This window comes from Heterodontus francisci, chromosome 36 (assembly GCF_036365525.1).
Source record: "Heterodontus francisci isolate sHetFra1 chromosome 36, sHetFra1.hap1, whole genome shotgun sequence".
In the NCBI taxonomy this organism is placed as follows: Eukaryota; Metazoa; Chordata; class Chondrichthyes; order Heterodontiformes; family Heterodontidae; genus Heterodontus; species Heterodontus francisci.
The window spans coordinates 46013811-46036134 of NC_090406.1; the positions used below are offsets into that span (position 1 = coordinate 46013811).

Below are 22324 nucleotides of genomic sequence, written 5' to 3' on the forward strand. Positions count from 1 at the left end.
CACCCAGATTTCACAGCAAGGGCCCTAATTTGGACCAGAGGCAACCTGGTTGACTTCACCCCTGCCCTCCTCACACACCCCACCCCCTTTCTCCCTGGCCTGTCGATACTGAGGTGAATTGCCATGCTCCCACCAATGCTGCTTTTGAGTTGGCTTGCTCAGCACAAGTCAGCGCCCTTCCTGCTGTGAATCACATTTACCCTCTGGGCACTGGTTGTGGTATCTGAATCTGTTCAGCCTCCATACACCAGCTGAGATCATCAAGTCTCAAATGCAGATGATATATGCCCAGATACCCTTCAGTGTAGCCAAGGGAGGTGTGCTGGTGCGGCTTGGGTTGACCTTGTCTTCCTTTGTTCCTTTTCCAACAAGAGGGACCTGCTTTTGTTTGGTGGTGGTTGGAAGCTCTAGATGTGGGGAATTGCAAGCTTGAGTTTGCATCTTCCTATCTGCAGTGAAAGGTGTCGGTACTCCAGCTTCACAGTTACGTTAGAGCTTGTACTGTGAGGGCCAGGCATTAACATTTCTGTCACCTTCACTCTCCAGGTGTTTTCTGAGTACTTTAAGGAGCTGGAAGAAGAAAGTATTCGAGATAACTTTGTTATAATCTATGAGCTACTTGATGAGTTAATGGACTTTGGATACCCACAGACCACAGATAGCAAGATCCTGCAGGAGTAAGTAGGGGGGGGTGGTCTTTATTGAAGTATTGCTCCAGGATAAATGGTAACGCTATGGTCACTTGTAAAGGGATCACCAACCCTTTGATTTAAAAAAAAAATGACATTACATTGTGGGACATATCTATCTCTAAGTGACCAGCTAATTGATGGATTCTCATCTTTGTCCCCTGTACCCTCACTCCCGTTTTCCCCCCTCTTTTCCAGAGGCTTCCAGTTTCCCATTGGAATTGATCCTCAAATAACGGGTATCACCTGCTGCATCCCTTTACTAGGATTCAGCATTAGCATTGCTACACCTATTGGATAACCACTCATCTCTCCCTGACAGGAAAAACACCCAGGTGTTTTAGATTACCTTACTTTACCTGTGTGCTGTCTCTGTAAATGTGTTTTATTCCTCCATTGCGGTTGCTGTCTCTTTTTTAAGCTTATGATTCTTTTTGGTAGAATTACATGGAACATACAGCACAGAAACAGGCCATTCAGCCCCAAACATTCTTTGCCGATGCTTATGCTCCACGTGAGCCTCTTCCCACCCTACTTCATCTAACCCGAGAAACGTATCTTTCTATTTAGGTTGCTTGAAGAGTCATAAAGTACCTCATTACCTAGCTGTTAAGTCAGCACTAATGGACACCTGTACACATGCAGTTCCCAATGTATTGTTTATTTGAAAGGTACTGAAGTGAATGGTCAGAGAAAGCCCATTGTTAAACAAGAGTATCTGATTCAACACATAAGTTAATGAGGCAGAGTCTAATAACAGCCATAGGGTTTGTGCCTTAACATAAATCTTGAGAACTAAAACATTTTTAATGCTGCAGTGAGAATGGAACACAATAGGATTCTAGCTAATGATGGTACAAGGAGATATATTAGTTTCTTAACTGAAGTCATGATTGAGTAATGCAGTTGATTTGGTCATTTTTTGTTATGACAAAGAACACCTACCACTTTGTAAATGGCCTCCTTCTGTGCTGTATAATTCTATAAAATGTTAACCCTGTGTATGAGTTGCAGTTCAAGTTTTTTTTTTGAAGCTGTGTTTATGGCAAAATTTCAACATATTTCACATGCTTGAATCCTAAATTATGTTTCTAAAAATGCTAATTTATTTTCAAACTTAAATACGATATGACTACTGACCCATTGAGCTGTGTTTCCAAGGCCTGGATATAGAATGTAGCAGTCCCTGTCTCCCAGCAGTGCCTACTTAGCACAGTATAATGAGCAGTAGAAAGCTGAGAACTGAGGCTCAGTGATGGAGTATGTTCTTGTGCCAAGCCAAGAGAAATTATGAATGGGATGGCCCTGATTTTGAAGTCAGGCAAAATTGGTAAAGTTTTCTTCCCTCCAAGAAACACCCCTATTAAAGCATGTATTTTACAGGCAAAGGCTCCTTCCTTAAGATTCAATCTTTTGTCAGAAAAAGTGCAGTTTCAAGCTCCCAACTGTAAGGGTCAGGTATACAATTGGACACTGTGGCACGAAAGTTCATGTATGACAGAGCTGAGTGTGGATGGAGCAAGTAGTCTTTACTCATCCCTGACTTGTATACATTGCTTGTGACCAAGTCTGTTACAGGGTGAGTGTTCCTGGGCACTCCAGAAATATTGGGATGTCAAATCAGTTACTGTCTCAATAGATAAATTGTGTGAAAGAAAATGATTGGGCCAGGAGGGGAGACAGTGAATCGAAGCATGTAGGTAAATGAGAGCACAGGAAAAGGCGCTGGTCAGTTGAGATTGGATCTTTTTTATTCACAGAAATTTCCTGAAATCCTTGGTGGGCTACATCTCCATAGATGCTGAGTGCTTTTTGCCACCCACCCAAGTAACCATTGTTATAGAGTGTTGACAAGCTATTTGGCTACTGGAGTATTATAGCAAAAGTTGATCCTGTCCTTATATGATCAACTCATATGCATCAACAAAAGGACTTGTTGGATTTCAAGTGAGAGTGGGAATGCCACCTTCACTTTTTTTATTCCCCAATCCAGTGGTCAGTTGTGGTGCCCCTACCAATGCCCTGGCTGTGTCCAGTTAACTGAATGCAGAGCTGGGAGCCTTCCAAATCTTGTGATTGAATAACAAAGCTAATCTATTTCAGGGTATGGCAAGTTTGGCAACCTTCTGACCTCTGCCAAATTGCCTCTCTATCTGGCTCAATCTCTGCCTCTCTATCTGGCTCAATCTCTGCTTCTGAGTTCATCCAGAGCCTATCCACCCTTCATTGCGCTTCAGCTTAACCAAAACTCTTCTTCCGTACACTAACTTGTACCAAGTCCACCCTAACCCATGTGTTCACTGACCTACATTGACTCCAGGTTAAGGGGATAATAGCATAGTGGTAATGTTACTGGACTAGTATTCCGGAGGCCCAGACTAATGTGCTGGAGACCTGAGTTCAAATCTCACCATGGCATCTGGGGGAATTTAAACTTGATAAATCTGGAATAAAATGCTAATTTCATTTATAGTGATCATGAAACTGCTGGGTCATCTTAAAAAAAAAAAGCATCTGGTTCACTAACGTCTGTCAGGAAAGGAAATCTGCTGTCCTTACCCGGTCTGGCCTACATGTGACTTCAGACCTACAGCAATGTGGTTGACTCTTAATTGTCTTCCGAAATGGCTAAGCAAGCCACTCAGTTGAATCATACCACTACAGAAAAAAGTGCCTTGATTGAAAATGAAGATGAGGATTTTTAATTCCCTCTATGACCTCACTCCTCCCTAGTTCTGTAATCTCCTATAGTCCTACAACCCTCTGAGATATCGGTGCACCTCCAATTCTGGCCTCTTGCATGTCCCCAGTTGTCATTGCTCCACCATTGGCAACAGTGCTTTCAGCTGCCTAGGTCCTAAGGTGTGGAATTGCTTTTCTACCCCTCTCAACGTTAAGTCGCTCCTTAAAACCGACCTATTTGATCAACCTTGTGAGACCAGAGACTTTGAACAAGTATTTTTTATCTAACTTCACAGTAGAAGACACAAAAAGCATCCCAAGGATAGTAGAAAATCAAGTAGCAAAAGAAAGGGAGGAACCTCTGTCGCTATCACTAGAGAAAAGGTACTAGGAAAACTAATGGGACTAAAGGCTGACCAGTCCCAGGACCTGATGGCCTGCAACTTAGGGTCTTAGAAGTGGCTGCAGATATAGTGGATGCATTGGTTGTAAGCTTCCAAAATTCCCTAGTTTGTGTCTATTCAAGAGAGGAGGGAGACAGAAAGCAGGAAACTATAGACTAGTTTGCCTAGCATCTGTCACTGGGAAAATGCTAGAATCCATTATTAAGGAAATCATAATGCAATCGGGCAGAGCCAGCATGTTTTCATGAAAGGGAAATAGCGTTTGACAAACTTATTAGTGCTTTGAGGATGTAACAAGCAGGATGGATGAAGAGGAACCAGTAGATGTTGTGTGTTGGGGTTTCCAAAAGGCATTTGATTGGGTGCCATATAAAAGGTTATTTCCCAAAATAAGAGCTCATGATGTTGGGATAATATGTTAGCATTGATAGAAGATTGGCTAATTAACAGCAAATAGAGTCGCGATAAATAGGCCACTTTCAGATTGGCAAACTGCAATTAGTGGGGTGCCACAAGGATCAGTGCTGGGGCCTTAACTATTTACAATCTGTATTAATGCCTTTGATGAAGGGATTGAGTGTATTATAGCCAAATTGGATGACAATACAAAGATAGGTATGAAAACAAGTTGTGAGGAGGACACAAAGTGTCTGCAAAGAGATATAGATAGGTTAAATGAGTGGGCAAAAATTTGGCAGATGGAGTATAATGTGGGGGAATGTGAGGTTGTCCATTTTGGCAGGAAAAATAGAAAAGGAGAATATTTACATGGTGAGAGACTGCAGAATGCTGCAGTACAGGGGGATCTGGGTGTCCTCGTACCTGAATCACAAAAAGTTAGCATACAGGTACAGCAAGTAATTAGGAAGGCAAATGGAATGTTGGCATTTATTACAAGGGGTTGCACTATAAAAATAGGGAAGTCTTGCTACAACTGTACAAGGCATTGGTGAGACTGAACCTAGAGTACTGCATATGGTTTTGGTCTCACTGAAGGAGGGATGTACTTGCATTGGAAGCAGCTCAAAGAAGGCTAATTCCTGGGATGAAGGGGTTGTCTAATGAGCAAAGGTTGAGCAGGTTGGGTCTATACTCAATTAGCGTGCAAAGACAGGGTGGATGTGGAACGGATGTTTCCCCTTGTGGGAGATTCTAGAACTAGGGGTCACTGTTTAAAAATAAGGGGTTGCCCATTTAAGACAGATGAGGAGAAATTTTATCTCTGAGGGTCTGAGTCTTTGGAATTCTTTTCCTCAAAAGGCAGTGGAAGCAGAGTCTTTGAATATTTTTAAGGCAGAGGTAGATAGATCCTTCTTCAGAAGGGTCACTGACCTGAAACGTTAACTCTGCTTCTCTCTCCACAGATGCTGCCAGACCTACTGAGTATTTCCAGCGTTTCTTGTTTTTATGTCGGATTTCCAGCATCCGCAGTATTTTACTTTTATTATAGATAGATTCTTGATCAGCAAGGGGGTGGAGGTTATTGGAGGTAGGTGGAAATGTGGAGTCATCAGTTCAGCCATGAACTTATTGAATGGCGGAGCAGGCTTGACCAGCCGAGTGGCTTACTCCTGCTCCTAATTCATATGTTCGTATTTATGTATATAAGATTCTGAGGGGGCTTGATAGGATAGGTGCTGAGAGGATGTTTCCTCTCATGGGGGAATCTAGAGCTAGGGGGCACCATTTCAAAATAAGAGGTCTCCCTTTTAAGATGGAGAGGAAGAGGAATTTCTTCGCTGAGGGTCATTAATCTTTGGAATTCTCTAGTCCAGAGAGCAGTGGAGGCTGCATCATTGAATATATTCGAGGCTGTGTTAGACAGATTTTGATCTACAAGTGAGTTGAAGGTTATGGGGGGCAGGCAGGAAAGTGGAGTTGAGGCCACAGTCAGATCAGCCATGATCTTATTGAAAGGCGGAGCAGGCTCGAGGGGCCAAATGGTCGACTGCAACTAGCCTAATATCACTGTGATTTGGTATCCGATTTTGTCTAACAGCACCACTGTGATGTCGTTAGGACATTTTACTATGTTAAAGGTGCTATATCACAGAATCTCAGAATCACATAAATGCAAGTTATTGCTGAATCCATTGGTGGTGCTTGAGGCTTTGCTGTACCTAAACTTCACTTTACCTGAAGCAATCCACTGCCTCTTCCTGTGATTCTGTTTACTTCCCTCTGCCCAGTTTTTGTGTCCCACTTCTTTGCTGTTGGTGATCCCTGGGCACTGATCTTACTGGCTTGTCATTGCCTGCCTCAGATTGTTCTACAGCACCAGCTCAGCCACCCAGGCTGGGCCCATTGCCACAGACTTGCAGCAAGTCAGATGGGCCCTGGGCACAGCAAACCAACCTGGCTGGCCCAGGCGATGAAAGCTAACTGCTGCTGCAGGCCTGAGAGGGCAGCTGCAACAATAATATTCAGTGGCCACTGGTGGGGTAGTTGGTGGGAGGCTGGCTTACATATTTTAGTCCTCTTGGATCTTGCTGCCTTCTGATCTGGAGAGTGCTAGGCACAAGGTAGGGCTGCCAACCGTCCAGGAATACCCTGGAGTCTCCAGGAATTAAAGACTAAAGGCGGGACAGTTGGATGCAGAAGGTCATATGATAGTACTGGCATTCTCATGCATCACTTCAAAGGAATAGAACTGAGAAAGTTAACAGGAGACCTGACACATGTCCAAAATACAGGAGTTTTGATGAGATAAAGAAAAAAGCTATTTCCACTTGTCACTGTGGTGCTAACTGGAGGGCAATCAGTTTAACCTAATCACTGAAAGGACAAAGGGAAAGGTTAGGATTTTTTTTGAATGCAGAGGTTTGTTAGGACGCAGAAAGCCCCATCAGACCTGCTGGTGGAAGCAGAATCCATAGTAGCTTTTCAGAGGGGCGGAGAGGATGAATACTTAGTCAAGAAACATTTGAAAAGGTATTTGGAGAGGGCAGGGGCAAGGGACTTGGGGGTTGGGGGGAGGGGGGGTGTGATAGTTCTCTGAGAGCTGGCACAGGCAAGGTTGGTCAAAATGTGTCGTGTTTTTCTGTGACCCTGATAGGAAAATCGCAAATGGAAAACCTTGTGACATAGTAGAGTTTGTACCCTTACTGCTTGCGTTAATGACAACCTGGCATTTGCTTTTCTTTACTGTAGAATGTTATGTGTTTGTTGGAGTGTAGAGAGGATGGAAGAGAAGATTAAGTGGAGAGAATTTTAAATGCAGAATGTGCCCTCCTGCTCCCGCCACACAAAGTCAGTGAAACTAAATATCTTGGCCTTCATTTATATCTTTTCGTTTGTTTTTCCCCCCCCCCTCTCATGCCTCTGGCTATTGCTGTTTTGGTCACAGAATACAATAATGGCCATCCTATTTGCTGACTGAATTGTTTTTTTAAAATGTTGCCATTTGCCAATGAAAATAAATGCTAATGTAATGCAGGTATTCCTTTCCCATTGTGTAATGCTGTTACATAGTAATAGTTTGTTTTTATTGGGTCGCTGGCTGCAGTTACTGTCTAGCCATTTCAGAGCGTACTTTGATGAGACCACCCACCCAGTCTGGGAGCTCTTTCTGGATTTGTTTAAATGGGCCATTAGTAAAGGGCTCTGCTTGTCCTGTGTCACCTCGGCAAGCCCTCCCCACTGCTTAGGAATCAAAATGAAGGTTGTCCAGATTCCCATAGAAAACCCATATAAATAGAAGTGCAGTGCTTGTGATGATAAGTCCAATCTCAGTATAAGTATTTACCCTGGTACAGATATTCCCTATTAACATTGAAAAACATTCTCGGGTTGTGGGCATCACTGGAAAGGTTGACATTTATTGCTCATCCCTAGCTGCCCTTGAGAAGGTAGTGGCAAGCTATCCTCTTGAACTGCTGCAGTCTGTGGTGAGGTGCTCCTACAATGCTGGTGGATAGGGATTTCCAGGATTTTGGCCCAGCGACAATGAAGGTGCGCCAATGTTTCTAAGTCAGGATGGTGTTCAACTTGAAAGGAGAACGTGGAGTTCATAGTATTCCCGTGAACAGGCTGCCCGTGAACTTCTAGGTGCTGGGGGTTGTGGGTTTGATGGGTGCTGATGAAGAAACCATAGTGAGTTGTTGCAGGACATCCTGTAGATAGTATATGCTGCAGTCATAGTATCCTGGTTACATTTACTCATCTGCCAAAGTGTGGCTTTCTACTCTGCCTGTCCTATGGTTTCATTTGACAAGAAGTGACAGTTGAAATATAGGACTTAAATAATCAAGAGGAATAGAATTCACCTTCAGTGCAGATGAGGGACTGGTCATTGAGGTAGTGAGGAACCATATCAGGCCTGCAGAGGCCTACCATAGCCAGAAACATCTTAAAATCATAAGAAATAGGAACAGGTTGTGGCCTTAACTCCACTTTCCTGCCTGCCCCTCCCCCCCCCCCCCCACCACCAATAACCCTTGTAGATCAAAAATCTGTCCAGCTCAGCCTTGAATATATTCAATGACCCAGCCTTCACTGATCTCCAGGGACGACAATTCCAAAGGTCAACGACCCTCTGAGAAGAAATTCCTCCTAATCGCCATCTTTAAAGGGAGACCCCTTAATTTGAAACTGTGCCCCCTAGTTCTAGATTCCCCCACGAGGGCAAACATCCTCTCAGCATCTGTCCTGTCAAACACCCGCAGAATCTTATGTTTTAATAAATCACCTCTCATTTTCTGCACTCCAATGAGTATAGGCCCAACCTGCTCAACCTTTCCTCAAGACAACCTCTTCATCCCAGGAAACAGCCTAGTGAACCTCTCTGAACTGCTTCGAGTGCAAGTATATCCCTCCTTAAGTAAGGAGACCAAAACTCTACAAAGTATTCTGGATGTGGTCTCACCAATAGTTGCAGAAGGACTTCCCTACTTTTATACTGCATCCCCCTTGCAATAACTGCCAACATTCCATTTGTCCTCCTAATTACTTGCTGTACCTGCAAACCAACTTTTTGTGATTAATGTACAAGGATACCCAGATCCCTCTGTACTGCAGCATTCTGCAGTCTCTCTGTGTAAATAATCTGCTTTTCTATTCTTCCCGTCAAAGTGGGCAACCTCATATTTTCCCACATTATATTCCAATTGCCAAATTTTTGCCCGCTCACTTGACCTATCTATATCTCTTTGCATACTCTGTGTCCTTCTCACAACTTGCTTTCCTACCTATCTTTGTATCGTCATCAAATTTGGCTACAATACACTCAATTCCTTCATCAGGTCATTAATACGGATCATAAATAATTGAGGCCCCAGCACTGATCCCTGTGGTACTCCACTAGTTGCAGTTTGCCAATCTGAAAGTGCCCCATTTATAGCTACTCTCTGTTTCCTGTTAATTAGCCAATCTTCTATCCATGCTAATATATTACCCCCAGCACCATGCGTCCTTATCTTGTGTCGTAACCTTTTATGTGGCGCCTTATTGAAATCCAAATACACTACATCTACTGGTTTCCCTTTATCCACCCTGCTTGTTACATCCTCAAAGAACTCTGATAAATTTGTCAAATACGATTTCCCTTGCGTAAAACCTTGTTGACTCTGCCTGATTGCATTATGATTTTCTAAATGTCCTGCCACTACTTCCTTATTAATGGATTCTAGCATTTTCCCAGTGGCAGATGTTAGGCTAACTGGCCTATAGTTTTCTGGTTTCTGTCTGCCCCCTTTCTTGAATGGAGGTGTTACTTTTGCGATTTTCCAGACACCAGGGACCTTTTCAGAAACTGGAATTTTGGAAGATTACAACCAATGCATCCATTGTCTCTGCAGCCACTTCTTTTATGACCCGAGGATGCAGGCCATCATGTCCAGGGGACTTGTCAACCTTCAGTCCCATTAGGTTTCCTGAATACTTTTTCTCTAGTGATAGTCTGTTTGAGTCCCTCCCTCCCTTTTGCCTTTTGATTTTGTACTATTCTTGGGGTGCTTTGGCAGGAATTTTACGTGGCATTGGAGGCCCCGCCCACCAGCATAAAAGTTGGGGTGAGCCCGCCTCCTCCGGGCCTGGGAGCCACACAGCGATTTAGCATGACGCAGGCCCTTACTTGACCTCCGGCGGGAATTCCGGCTCCCCGAGGCAGAATGTCCCCCCCCCCCTTCGAGCTGCCGGCCAATCAGTGGGCTGGCAGCACTTTAGTCCCAGCTGCACCACTGGGAGTGGTGCCCACTGCTGGGACTGCACCCATCCAGAAGAGGACACTGGACGTTAGCCTTCATAAAGATGAGTGGGGTTGCGGGCCTCACGGGACAATCGGCTGGATCCTGGTGAGGGGGGTGGGAGTCGATCAGGAGGGTGGGAGAGGTGTGCAACTGGGGCAGCTTGTGCTGTTGTGGGAGGGCCTCTGTGGGAGGGTCCTGGTATTACTGGGCAACCTCGTCAGGTGCTGAAGTTCTCGGCCGCCGCTGGTAAAATACCAGCAGTGGTAGGAGGAGGCCCTGAAGTGGCAAGTATTTGGCCTGCCTCCCACGCATTAGCTCCCTGGTTCGCCTTCAGCCGCTTCAGGGGGGGTGGGGAATGGGTTGTAAAATTCTGGCCTTTTTGTGTCTTCTATCGTGAAGACAGATACAAAATACTTGTTCAAAGTCTCTGCCATTTCCTTTTTTCCCATTATTCATACCCCAGTCTCATCCTCTAAGTGACCAACACTTACTTTAGCTGCTCCCTTCTTTTGTATATATTTGCAGACGCTTTGACATTTCTTGCTAGATTACACTCATACTCTAATTTCTCCCTGTTTATTATTTTTTGTTATCCTCTGCTGGTTTCTAAAATTTCCCAAACTTCTGGCCTATCACTAAACTTTGCAGCATTGTATGTCTTTTCTTTCAATTTGACATCATCCTTCCTTAGTTAACCATGGATGGTTCATCCTTCTCAGAGTCTTTCTTTCTCAATGGAATATATCTTTTGTCATGCAGGCACCCACCTGCCAAGAATGAGGCGCATTAATTTCGCCACATGAACATTGATTTTGATACTGTTACTGGAGTAAAAAAAGAACTTGTTTAAAAAAAAAACAGACCCTTGACTGGAAAGACATTTGCATAGTAAGAGACAGTACTTGGAAAGGACAAAGGGGCCTTTTGATTACTAGACGTTGAGGGTAGAAGAGCTCGCATTCCAGGTTGACTGCTAAGGTGTCCAAATACACAAACGGATGTGGTCGCACACCCCTAGTCACATGACTAAGCTGCTGGGCAACCTGCTTTTTTGAATTTGAACTTGCCATGGAGTTTTAAAATTCAGCAAGCTGTTTGTTCCTGAACTGACGAGACCTCTCGCGGCTGGCTTGCCGCAGCCTCTGCTGTCTTCTCCCATCTCTTTCTCACGAAACTGAAGACCCATTGAAGACCATGAACCCCAAGAAAGAAAAGTCTCTTACAGTGAACAAGGTTTAAGAAGAATACTGGGCCCCAATGAAAAACAAGACTACCTACAATCAAGGACTCTACAGCAAGCTCGAAACACAGTAACAAAAACCCCCTTCTCTTTTCTGTCTCTATTTGCATGTGCATATTGTGTATGCATGCTAGCGGGACGCAGTGTGTATCCGTAGGCGTTAACCAAATTAGAGTCAAAGTTTTAATAAATTTCACTTTTCTTCAAACCTAAGAAAGCCTATTTGTGCTCATTTCTTTGCCTTATAATTGGAAAGTGGTGCACAAGGATTCACCGGGGGGAGTTAAACGGTATGTTTAAAATTAAACTCTGTTACAGTAAGACCAGGTGAAGGCTGAAAGGGAGCCCATGACACCTTTCTCACCTGGTCGTAACAGTGAGAGATATGAAATATCTGCCACAGCTTCTCTACTCTCTTGCCTTTTAACTTATTTTCCCAATCCACTTCAGCCAACTCTGTCTTCATACCCTTGTAATTGCCTTTATTTAACTTTAAGACACTAGTTTCAGACCCAAATTTCTATCCCTCCAGCTGAATGTGAAATTCTATCATGTTATGATCACTCTTGCCTAGTGGATCCTTTACTATGAGTTCACTTATTCATCCTGTCTCATTACACATTACCAGGTCTAAAATAGCCTGCTGCCAGGTTGGTTCCAGAACATATTGTTCTAAGAAACTGTCCAGAATATACTCTGTGAACTCCTCCTCTAGGCTACCTTTGCCAATTTGATTAGTCCAATCTATGTGAAGAATAAAGTTGCCCATGATTATTACAGTACCTTTCCTACAAGCCCTATTATTTCTTGATTTATTCTCTATCCTACAGTATAGCTACTGTTAGGGGGCCTATAAACTACTCCAACCTGTGACTTTCCTTTGCTATTTCTTAACTCCACTGTTATGATCAGGTTAGGAGGGGTTGCTAGGTTCCCCTCTTGTCCTTCTCCTTGTTTGACCACAACAGGGTTTATTCCTTTTTAAACAGTGGACATACTTACCAATTCAGTGAGTATTTAACCCTTTTAGGTGCTATGATCATAAAAGAACCAATCAAAGAGGTTAGTTTATTGTATTTCAAATCTAAACCCAATCTAAGTAAAGTAAAAAAACTATGCTCCAGCTTCCGCATGCACGCACCAACACACACACTCAAAAAGGTTACCGAGTTATGAGGAATAGTTTGGTTTGGATTAGAGTCCAGAACCAGTAAAAATAATATACAGCCTGTGGGGTCTGGTAATTCAGTTGTCTTCTGGCTGAAGTTGTGGTTCCGAAGTCTCTGTCTGGTAGAAGTGCACTTTGCAGCTGACCCACCTGGTTCAGGTTTTTCTTGGAGACAGTGATGTAGGTGGCTTTCTTCTCTTGGGTCTCTGTCGTAATGGTAGACTTGGATATTCCACAGGCAGACAGATTTCGAACTTGCAATGTTATCTGGAGAGAGAGAGAGATAGCCCCACTGGGGTCCTGTCTGGTTAGCACTCAAAGCTTGTCTGCTGTGTGCAACAAAACTCTCAGCCTGGGAAGACTATCACATGGTTCTCTCAACACCCTTGTTTTTTTTTAATGAGGTCCAAAGTCTCAAACCCAAAGCTGTCTGAGGTTGTATTGTCATTGTTTATCCCCTGGAGGTACGTCTCCAATAGTGAATGCTTCAAGATGGCTTTGAAGGTCCCACTTACCTACTCGGCCATCCAAACAGTTGTCCTGGAATGTGAGGTATTTCAATGCAAATTGTGGTAGCCGTCTTGGCTGCCAGTTTGTAAAAATGTTTTTAAAAAGTTTTAAAAGTTAAATGTAGGATCTCAGCTTTCCTTTTTAAAAGGATGAATCAAAAAGTCCTCATTCAGCATAGCATGTTTTCTTGCCACCACCCGAACTGATTTTATATCTTGATCTTGTGAACCAAGATCATTTCTCACTAATGTACTGATCTCATCCTTTATTAACAGAGCTACCCCACCTCCTTCCCCGTTCTACTTATCCTTCCGAAATGTCAAATACCCTTGAATATTTAGATCCCAGCCTTAGTCACCTTACAATCACGTCTCTGTAATGGCTATCATATCATGCCCATTTATTTCTGTTTGTGTTTTCAATTCATCCATCTTGTTACGAATGCTGTGTGTATTCAGATAAAGGGCTTTTAATTCTGTCTTTTTATCATGTTCCCCTACTGTGACCTTATTTGCTGGTGCATCGTTATGTTTGTACACTCTGTCCCTTCCTGTCACACTCTGGTTATCATTACCCATATCGCTACCCTGCACTATTGCCTTGGCCTTTCTCGGTAACTTTCTAAATTTCCCTTCATCTGAACCCTCCCCCCCACTAATTAGTTTAAAGCCCTCTCAACTGCCCTAGTTATACGATTCGCCAGGACACTGGTTCCAGCGTGGTTCAGATGAAGGTCGTCCCTATGGTACATTTCCCTCTTTCCCCAGTGCCCCATGAATCACAACTCATTTTTCCCACGCAAGTCTTTGAGCCACGCATTCAACTCTGATCTTATTTACCCTATGCCAATTTGCTCATGGCTCGGGTAGTAATCCAGAGATTATTGCCTTTTGTGGTTCTGGTTTTTAATTTGGCCCCGAGTTGCTCATACTCCCTCAGCAGAACCTCTGTTTTAGTCCCACCTTTGTTGTTGATACCCACATGGACCATGACAACTGGATCCTTCCTGTTCCACTGCAAGTTCCTCTGCAGTCCAGAGGAGATAGAATAAATGACAGAATTTACAGCCCAGAAACAGGCCATTTGGCCCGACAGGTCCATGCCATATCCTTTTCTTTTCTCCCTTGTGTGTTTATCCAGCTTCCCCTTAAATGTATCTATACTATCTGCTTCAACCACTCCCTGTGGTAGTGAGTTCCACATTCTCACCACTCTCTGGGTAAAGAAGTTTCTCCTGAATTCCTGATTGGATTTATTAGTGATTAACGTATATTTATATGCCCTCATTCTGGGCTGGGATGTCCTGCAAATTCTTCCTCCATTTCTTATGTAACTCAACTTTCTGGTGACTGAAGGGATTGTGTTTTATAAATGACATAAATAAATAAATGAGATCTCCTTAATCCTGGCACAGGGCAGGCAACGCAACCTTCAGGCCTCCGCTTTCGGTTGCAGAGAATAGTATCTATCCCCCTAACTATACTCTCCCATACTACTAGTATATTTTTTATTCCCCCCACTTGAATGGCCCCCTGCACCATGGTGCTGTGGTCAGTTTGCTCATCCTCCCTGTAGTTCCTTCTCTCGTCCAGCTAGGCTGCAAGAACATCGAACCTGTTGGACAAGTGCAAGGGCTGAGATTCCACCATTGCTACCTTCTGGATTGCCATACCTGCCTCTGAGAATGGTCACATCTGAAGTACCTAGCCTAAGGGGTGTGACTGCCTCCTGGAACAAAGCAAACAGGCAAATTTCCCCCTCCCTGATGCATCGCACTGTCTGAATCTTGGACTCCAGCTCATCAGCTCTGAGCCAGAGGTTCTCAAGCTGCAGGCACTTACTGCAGATGCAGTTGCTGTGGATTTCACTGGTGTCCACCAGGTCCTACAGGCTGCAGCTACAACGCATCACCTGCCCTGCCGTCTTTATTGTGTTTTATTTAATTAGGTTTCAAGTTTAGAAATATTACTGAATGATTTGTAGTTGTTTTAAGTGGTTTAAATAGTTGAGCTACAAATTTAATATATTTATATCTCCCCAGTACCAGTTTAAACCAGTTTAGAAAGGAAGAAAAAACCTTAAAACTCACCAACCAGTCATCTGCCTGCCCACCGATTTGATGCCTCTGGGCTTCAGTTCTCATGTCTCATTGTCTCCAGCTCTCTCTCTTGGATCACTACTTGTTCTGTGAAAGACCAGAACTGCACCTCCTCCCTCACTGCACCAAATTCCCATACATAGCAAATTCCTGAATTAAGCACTCCGTCTCGCAGGACTCAGTCTAGTGGACTCGTGCTCTTGTGCTGACGTCACTTTATTTAATAGGAAGGATAACTGAAATGTTTTTACTTAACTCCTAGTTTCTAAATACCTCCGATTTTAATTTGCTGAAAAATTCAGTACCCTTTCATATTACTATCCCTTCCTGTTGAATATTAACTACATCCGTAGATTTGATTAATTAAACACTGATTATAAATGATCAAATTGGCCTTAGTTGTATGCTAGTTAATTGATCTAGTCTTGCGTCTAGGTGATTCTTTTAAATAAAAGAAAACGGGGAAGGAAATGATAAAGATAGCGGGTGGGGGGAGTTGGTTTGCTTTTCATCAGCTGTCACGACAGGGTTTGAGCTGGGCTACACAGCAGATATGTAATGTTCCAGACCTGCACCTGTTGGGGCTGAAAACAGACCTGCAGTGAGAAAGTCTTGAGTTTCCAGATGGTGAGATTTCAGATTGCAGAAAAGTGGCTGCTCTACAAATTTAAGATATGTCACACGCTGAATCTGCCTCTGTTGGACGAGTCTTCAATCTGTGTTCCTTCCAATCTTAGGTACATCACCCAGGAAGGCCATAAGCTGGACACTGGGGCTCCACGCCCACCAGCAACAGTTACCAATGCTGTTTCTTGGAGATCAGAAGGGATCAAGTATCGGAAAAATGAAGTATTTCTCGATGTTATTGAATCTGTCAATCTTTTGGTGAGTTTTATTCTCCATTGAAAAGTAGTGCTTAGCAACCTACAAGGCTGCCAATTCATTTTGCGGGATACATGGGAGGAAGGAGAAAACACTCAAATCTGTTTAAACGAGCAGCACCCTTGACTTAGACATCAGGTGCTGGTAATGCTACGGGATACTTCAATACGTGGGTGAATGTTTTCACCTGGTCTGTGCTTTTTGTAATGGCCCATACACCATTCCTCAAGTGAGTGTGAAGATCTGCTTGCAAGTTATTTGACTGCTTCACTTCAACAGGACACTTATAGGTGTTTGGAAGTGACCTGAAGGCTTTTTCCCATCAATCACTCTTCTTGGTCAAGGAACTGTGGATACCAATGTTCCCACTAAGCTGAGTGAGTGCACAGCACCCTGAAAGGTACTGAACAGGCCTTGTTCTGTGATAAATAACATGCATGAGCACCTGCACAAAATAAATTAAAGCAACCATCCACTGAATAAAGCAGACTGTGCACAGCAACTGAATTTTAAAGGGAACATTGGATACCCTGGGAAGGGGAGGGGTAGAAGGCAAAGAATCATTTTTAAGCAGTGTTCATGGAAGACTTCTGCAGTGGATTAGTCCACTGACACTTCCTCTCTGGATCCTGGGTTTGATTCTACCCCATGCTAATTGGATGATAATACGATCTGTAAGAATCCTATCTGCACGAGTTTGGGCAATGTCCAACTAGCTGTTAATCAGTGAAACTGCAGATCACACTTGTAAATTGGTAATGCCATCCCAGTGAGGGACAAGTGCAGGCAATGGATGTGTCACTCTGAGGCAGTTGGCCTTATGTAGAGGTTGGGATAGAATCGAGGCAGATGTCTGATGCTTCTGTGTATTAGTTACTGTCCTTAAAGACTTGAGCACAGAATCCAGCTTGACACTCCAGTGGAGAATTGCACTGTCTGAGGTGCAGTCTTTCAGAAGAGACATTAAACCAAGGCCCTGTCCATCCTCGCGGGTAGATGTGAGATCTCATGACACTGTTGGAAGAGCAGGGAAGTTCTCCCTGGTGTCCTGACCAATATTTATCCGTCAACTAATGTCACTTAAAAAAAAAAGACGGGACATTTATCTCACTGCTGTTTGTGGGAGTCTGATGTGCAAAAAGTGGCTGCCATGTTTCACTATATTACAACAGTGACTGTACCTCAAAAGTCCCAATATTGATGCTCCCCATTTTGAAGGGCATTAAAAAATGCTAAACCTTATTTCTTGAATGTTTATTAAATTTAATCACAAGTCACAGATTCATGAATATTTAGTGACCTGATGGTCCTCTGTGTTAGTAAATTGTTTTATGCACTTGGTTTGAAATGGAAATACATGCGAATCAGTTCTAGAATTGTTATCATCTTTCTTTCTCTCACTTTAGGTTAGTGCGAATGGAAATGTATTACGTAGCGAAATAGTGGGCTCCATCAAAATGAGAGTATTCCTATCGGGAATGCCAGAGCTGAGACTTGGACTGAATGACAAAGTATTGTTTGAAAACACGGGCCGTGAGTATTCTTTTAGCTTTTATGCTAAGCAAAGTGGTAATTGCGTGTCAGGAGATAGAATCCTCCGTTGCATTTCTTCTGTATAAAGAGGAAATGGCTAAAACTGTGGCACAGTACAGCACACGTCTGGGATTTTGTTCTAGGGAAGCTTGCGGAGTTTGATGGGAGGTGTATTACTCTTTTTTTTTTTTGTTGTGCACAAATTGGCTGCCTATATTACAACAGTGACTGTACCTCAAAAATACTTCATTGGCTGTAAAAGCTTTGTGATGTTCTGAGGTCTTTAAAGGCGTTATGTAAATGCAAGCTTGTTCTTTGTGGTGAATGGAGTTCGATAATAGTTAAGTGTGAGGTCCTACACTTTGGACTTTAAAATGATGCATTGGACTACTTTCTAAATGGTGACGAGCAAGAAACAGTAGGGGTCTATGTACGTAGATCGTTAAAAGGATCATAAACAGGTACAGAAAGTAATCAATAGGCGAATGAAATACTGGCCTTTATATCTGAAGGACTAGAATGCAAGGGGATAGAAGTTATGGTAAGGCTATACGAAGCCCTAGTTGGGCCACACCTGGACTGCTTTGTTCAGTTCTGCCCATGACACCTTAGGAAGGATACATTTACCTTGGAGGATGCAATGTAGGTTTACCACTTTTTAAAAAAAAAGTGACAGTTGATGGATAAATATTGGTCAGGACTTGGGGGAGAACTTCCCTGCTCTTCTTCCAGTAATCTCCAAGAGTTAAATGAGTTCAAATCCCACCACGGAAGCTGAGAAATTTAAATTCAATTAATTAAAATCAGGAATGAAAAGATAGTATCAGAATTGTTGACCATGAAACTACCAAATTATTATAAAAGCTCATCTGGTTCACCAGTATTCCTTAGGGAAGGAAATCTGCCATCCTTACCTGGTCACTGGCGGGCAAGATGAAAGAAAATCCCAAGGCGTTTATAAGTATGTTAAGGGCAAGAGGATAACCAGGGAAAGAGTAGGGCCCATTCGGGATCAAAGTGGCAATCTGTGTGTGGAGCCGGAGGACATAGGTGAGGTTTTAAATGATTACTTTTCATCTATGTTCAGGATGGAGAAGGACGATGTAGGTGTAGAGATCAGGGAGGGGGAGTGTGATATACTAGAACAAATTAGCATTGAAAGGGAGGAGGTAGTAGCTGTTTTAGCGGGCTTAAAAGTGGATAAGTCCCCAAGCCCAGATGAGATGTATCCCAGACTGTTAGGTGAGGCAAGGGAGGAGATAGCACAGGCTCTGACACACATTTTCAAATCCTCTCTGGCCACAGGAGAGGTACCAGTGGACTGGAGGACAGTGAATGTGGTACCATTATTCAAGAAGGGTAGCAGGGATAAACTAAGTAATTACAGGCCAGTGAGTCCAACATCAACAGTAGGGAAACTATTGGAAAAAATTCTGAGGGACAGGATTAATCTCCACTTGGACAGACAGGGATTAATTAGAGATAGTCAGCATGGCTTTGTTAGGAGGAGATCGTGTCTAACAAACTTGATTGAATTTTTCAAGGAGGTGACTAGATGTGTAGATGAGGGTAAAGCAGTTGATGTACTACATGAACTTCAGTAAGGCTTTTGATAAGATCCCGCATGGGAGATTGGTGAAGAAGGTTAGAGCCCATGGGATCCAGGGTAATTTGGCAAATTGGATCCAAAATTGGCTTAATGGCAGGAGGCAGAGGGTGATGGTCGAGGGTTGTTTTTGTGAGTGGAAGCCTGTGACCAGTGGTGTACCGCAGGGATCGGTGCTGGGACTCTTGCTGTTTGCAGTGTACATTAATGATTTAGACGTGAATATAGGAGGTATGATCAGCAGTAAGTTTGCAGATGACATGAAAATTGGTGGTGTCGTAAATAGTGAGGAGGAAAGCCTTAGATTACAGGACGATATAGATGGGCTGGTAAGATGGACGGAACACTGGCAAATGGAATTTAATCCTGAGAAGTGAGGTGATGCATTTTGGGAGAGCTAACAAGGCATGGGAATATACAATGGATGGTAGGACCCTAGGAAGTACAGAGGGACCTTGGTGTACTTGTCCATAGATCACTGAAGGCAGAAACACAGGTAGATAAGGTGGTTAGGAAGGCATTTGGGATACTTGCCTTTATTAGCCAAGGCAAAGAATATAAAATATATTCTTTTATATGATGGAGGTTATGATGGAGCTATATAAAACGCTAGTTAGGCCATAGCTGGGGTACTGTGTACAGTTCTCATCACCGCACTATAGGAAGGATGTGATTGCACTGGAGAGGGTGCAGAGGTGATTCACTAGGATATTGCCTGGGCTGGAGCATTTCAGCTATGAAGAGAGACTGGATAGGCTGGGGTTGTTTTCCTTAGGGCAGAGAAGGCTGAGGGGGGACATGATTGAGGTATACAAAATTATGAGGGGCATTGATAGGATAGATAGGATGAAACTTTTTTTCCCTTAGCGGAGGGGTCAATAACCAGGGGGCATAGATTTAAGGTAAGGGGCAGAAGGTTTAGAGGGGATTTGAGGAAAAATATTTTGACCCAGTGGGTGGTTCGAATCTGGAACACACTACCTGAAGGGGTGATGCAGGCAGGAACCCTCACAACATTTAATAAGTATTTAGATGAGCACTTGAAATGCCATAGCATACAAGGCTATGGGCCAAGTGCTGGAAAATGGGATTAGAATAGTTAGGTGCTTGATGGCTGGCACAGACACGATGGGCTGAAGGGCCTGTTTCTGTGCTATATGACTCTGACTCTGTGGTCTAGCCTATATGTGACTCCAGACCCACAGCAATGTGGTTGACTCTTAACTGCCCTCTGAAGTGGCTTAGCAAGCCACTCAATTGTATTCAAGTAACTGGCTCTTCACCAGCTTCTTAAGGGCAATTAGGGATGGGCGATAAATGTTGGCCTTACTGATGACACCCTCATCCCATAACTAAATTAAGAAAAATTACAAGGAGAGGTTACACAAGTTAGAGTCGTATTCCCTGGAATTTAGCAGGTTATAGTAGGATTTGATCAAAGTTTTCAAGATATTAAGAGGATCAGATTGGGTAGAGAATAAAACTGTTTCTGCTAGTTGCTACCCAGGTTAATAGGGCTGTTAAGAAGGCATATGGTGTGTTAGCTTTTATTAGTAGGGGGATCGAGTTTCGGAGCCACGAGGTCATGCTGCAGCTGTACAAAACTCTGGTGAGACCGCACCTGGAGTATTGCGTGCAGTTCTGGTCACCGCATTATAGGAAGGATGTGGAAGCTTTGGAAAGGGTGCAGAGGAGATTTACTAGGATGTTGCCTGGTATGGAGGGAAGGTCTTACGAGGAAAGGCTGAGGGACTTGAGGTTGTTTTCATTGGAGAGAAGGAGGAGGAGAGGTGACTTAATAGAGACATATAAGATAATCAGAGGGTTAGATAGGGTGGATAGTGAGAGTCTTTTTCCTCGGATGGTGATGGCAAACACGAGGGGACATAGCTTTAAGTTGAGGGGTGATAGATATAGGACAGATGTCAGAGGTAGTTTCTTTACTCAGAGAGTAGTAGGGGCATGGAACGCCCTGCCTGCAACAGTAGTAGACTCGCCAACTTTAAGGGCATTTAAGTGGTCATTGGATAGACATATGGATGAAAATGGAATAGTGTAGGTCAGATGGTTTCACAGGTCAGCGCAACATTGAGGGCCGAAGGGCCTGTACTGCGCTGTAATGTTCTAATTCTAAAACTGTTTCTGCTAGTTGGAGAGTCTATGATTAGGGGACATAGCCTAATAGTTAGGTCCAGACTTTCAGGAGCGAAGTTAGGAAATAGTATTACGTGCAAAAGGTGTTAGAACGTTCTGTTGCAAACATTTGATGCTAGGTCAATTAATTTCAATCTGAGATTTGATTAATAAAAATCGATCAAAGATACCAGGGATATGGGGCAATATAGTTAGGTCGCAGATCAACCATGACCTCACTGAATGGTGGAGTAGGCTCAAGGGGCTGAATGGTATACTCCTGCTCCTATGTTCTTTGAGTGGGTCATTTGCAGGCATCTTGATTCACTACTTTCAAAGAACCATCTGATAAGCCATTCTGGTTCTCAATGTCAAGTTGAGAAGCAAGTGCTTCACTTAGTGTGGGGAAAGAAGGTGGTGGGGGAAAGTCAATTAGTCTAAGAGATTGGAGCTAAGTGAATTCTCGTCAGAAAGTATCTGTGCTGCAGCATAGAAAATCAAGAGTGAGAAGGTTGGCATGGGGATAAAAAGAACACTATTAAAGGGGGCTGCAGAAAGAAGGAAAATCTAATCAGTGCAGGTAGATGCATCAAACTGAGCAAAGGAAGAGAACAGGAAAGAAAGGAGATGTGTAAGAGTGGCTGAATTTGGAGATAGGAATGGGGCAGGGACACAGCTGTGTCTGTCTGTGTCCCAGTTCCAGTTGTGGAGGAGATGGATAGTGTGCATGATCAGCTATTGGTGAGCAAGCATGTGATTATGATTGAGCCTGGGGAGGTGGCTGTGAAACCTGCTGATGAAAAGAAAAAGACAGGCATTCATAGAATGCCTTTTCTAATTATATTACATCCAGAACATTTTCCAGCCAATGAATTATTTTTGAAGTGTAATCACATGCTGTATTGTAGGAAATGCGGCAGCTAATTTGCACACAGCAAGTTCACAAGGTGATGGATAGATGATAGCATAGAAGGAGACTGTTTGGCACGTCATGCCTGTGCTGGCTCTTTGAAGCAGCTGCCCAATTTAGTCCCACATCCCAGCTTTTCCCTATAAACCCTGGCAAATTAATCCTCTTCAAGTATGTCTCCAGCTGTCTTTTAAGAGTAGCTGTGGAATCTGATGCCACCACCCTTTCAGGTAATGTGTTCCAGATCTTAGTAACCATCTGTGAAGAACTCATCGGATTTGTTT

The 22324-nt window shown here is 43.4% G+C and overlaps 1 protein-coding gene across 1 annotated transcript in view; it reads left to right on the forward strand.

The window, feature by feature from the left end:
• Nucleotides 1-22324, forward strand: part of LOC137351789 (AP-1 complex subunit mu-1) — a 154406-nt gene that overhangs the window by 32569 nt on the left and 99513 nt on the right. Inside the window, exons 3-5 of the mRNA XM_068016620.1 lie at nt 515-677; nt 15714-15861; nt 17265-17391. Coding sequence (XP_067872721.1) covers nt 515-677; nt 15714-15861; nt 17265-17391 — 438 coding nt within the window. The remainder of the gene's footprint in view (nt 1-514; nt 678-15713; nt 15862-17264; nt 17392-22324) is intronic.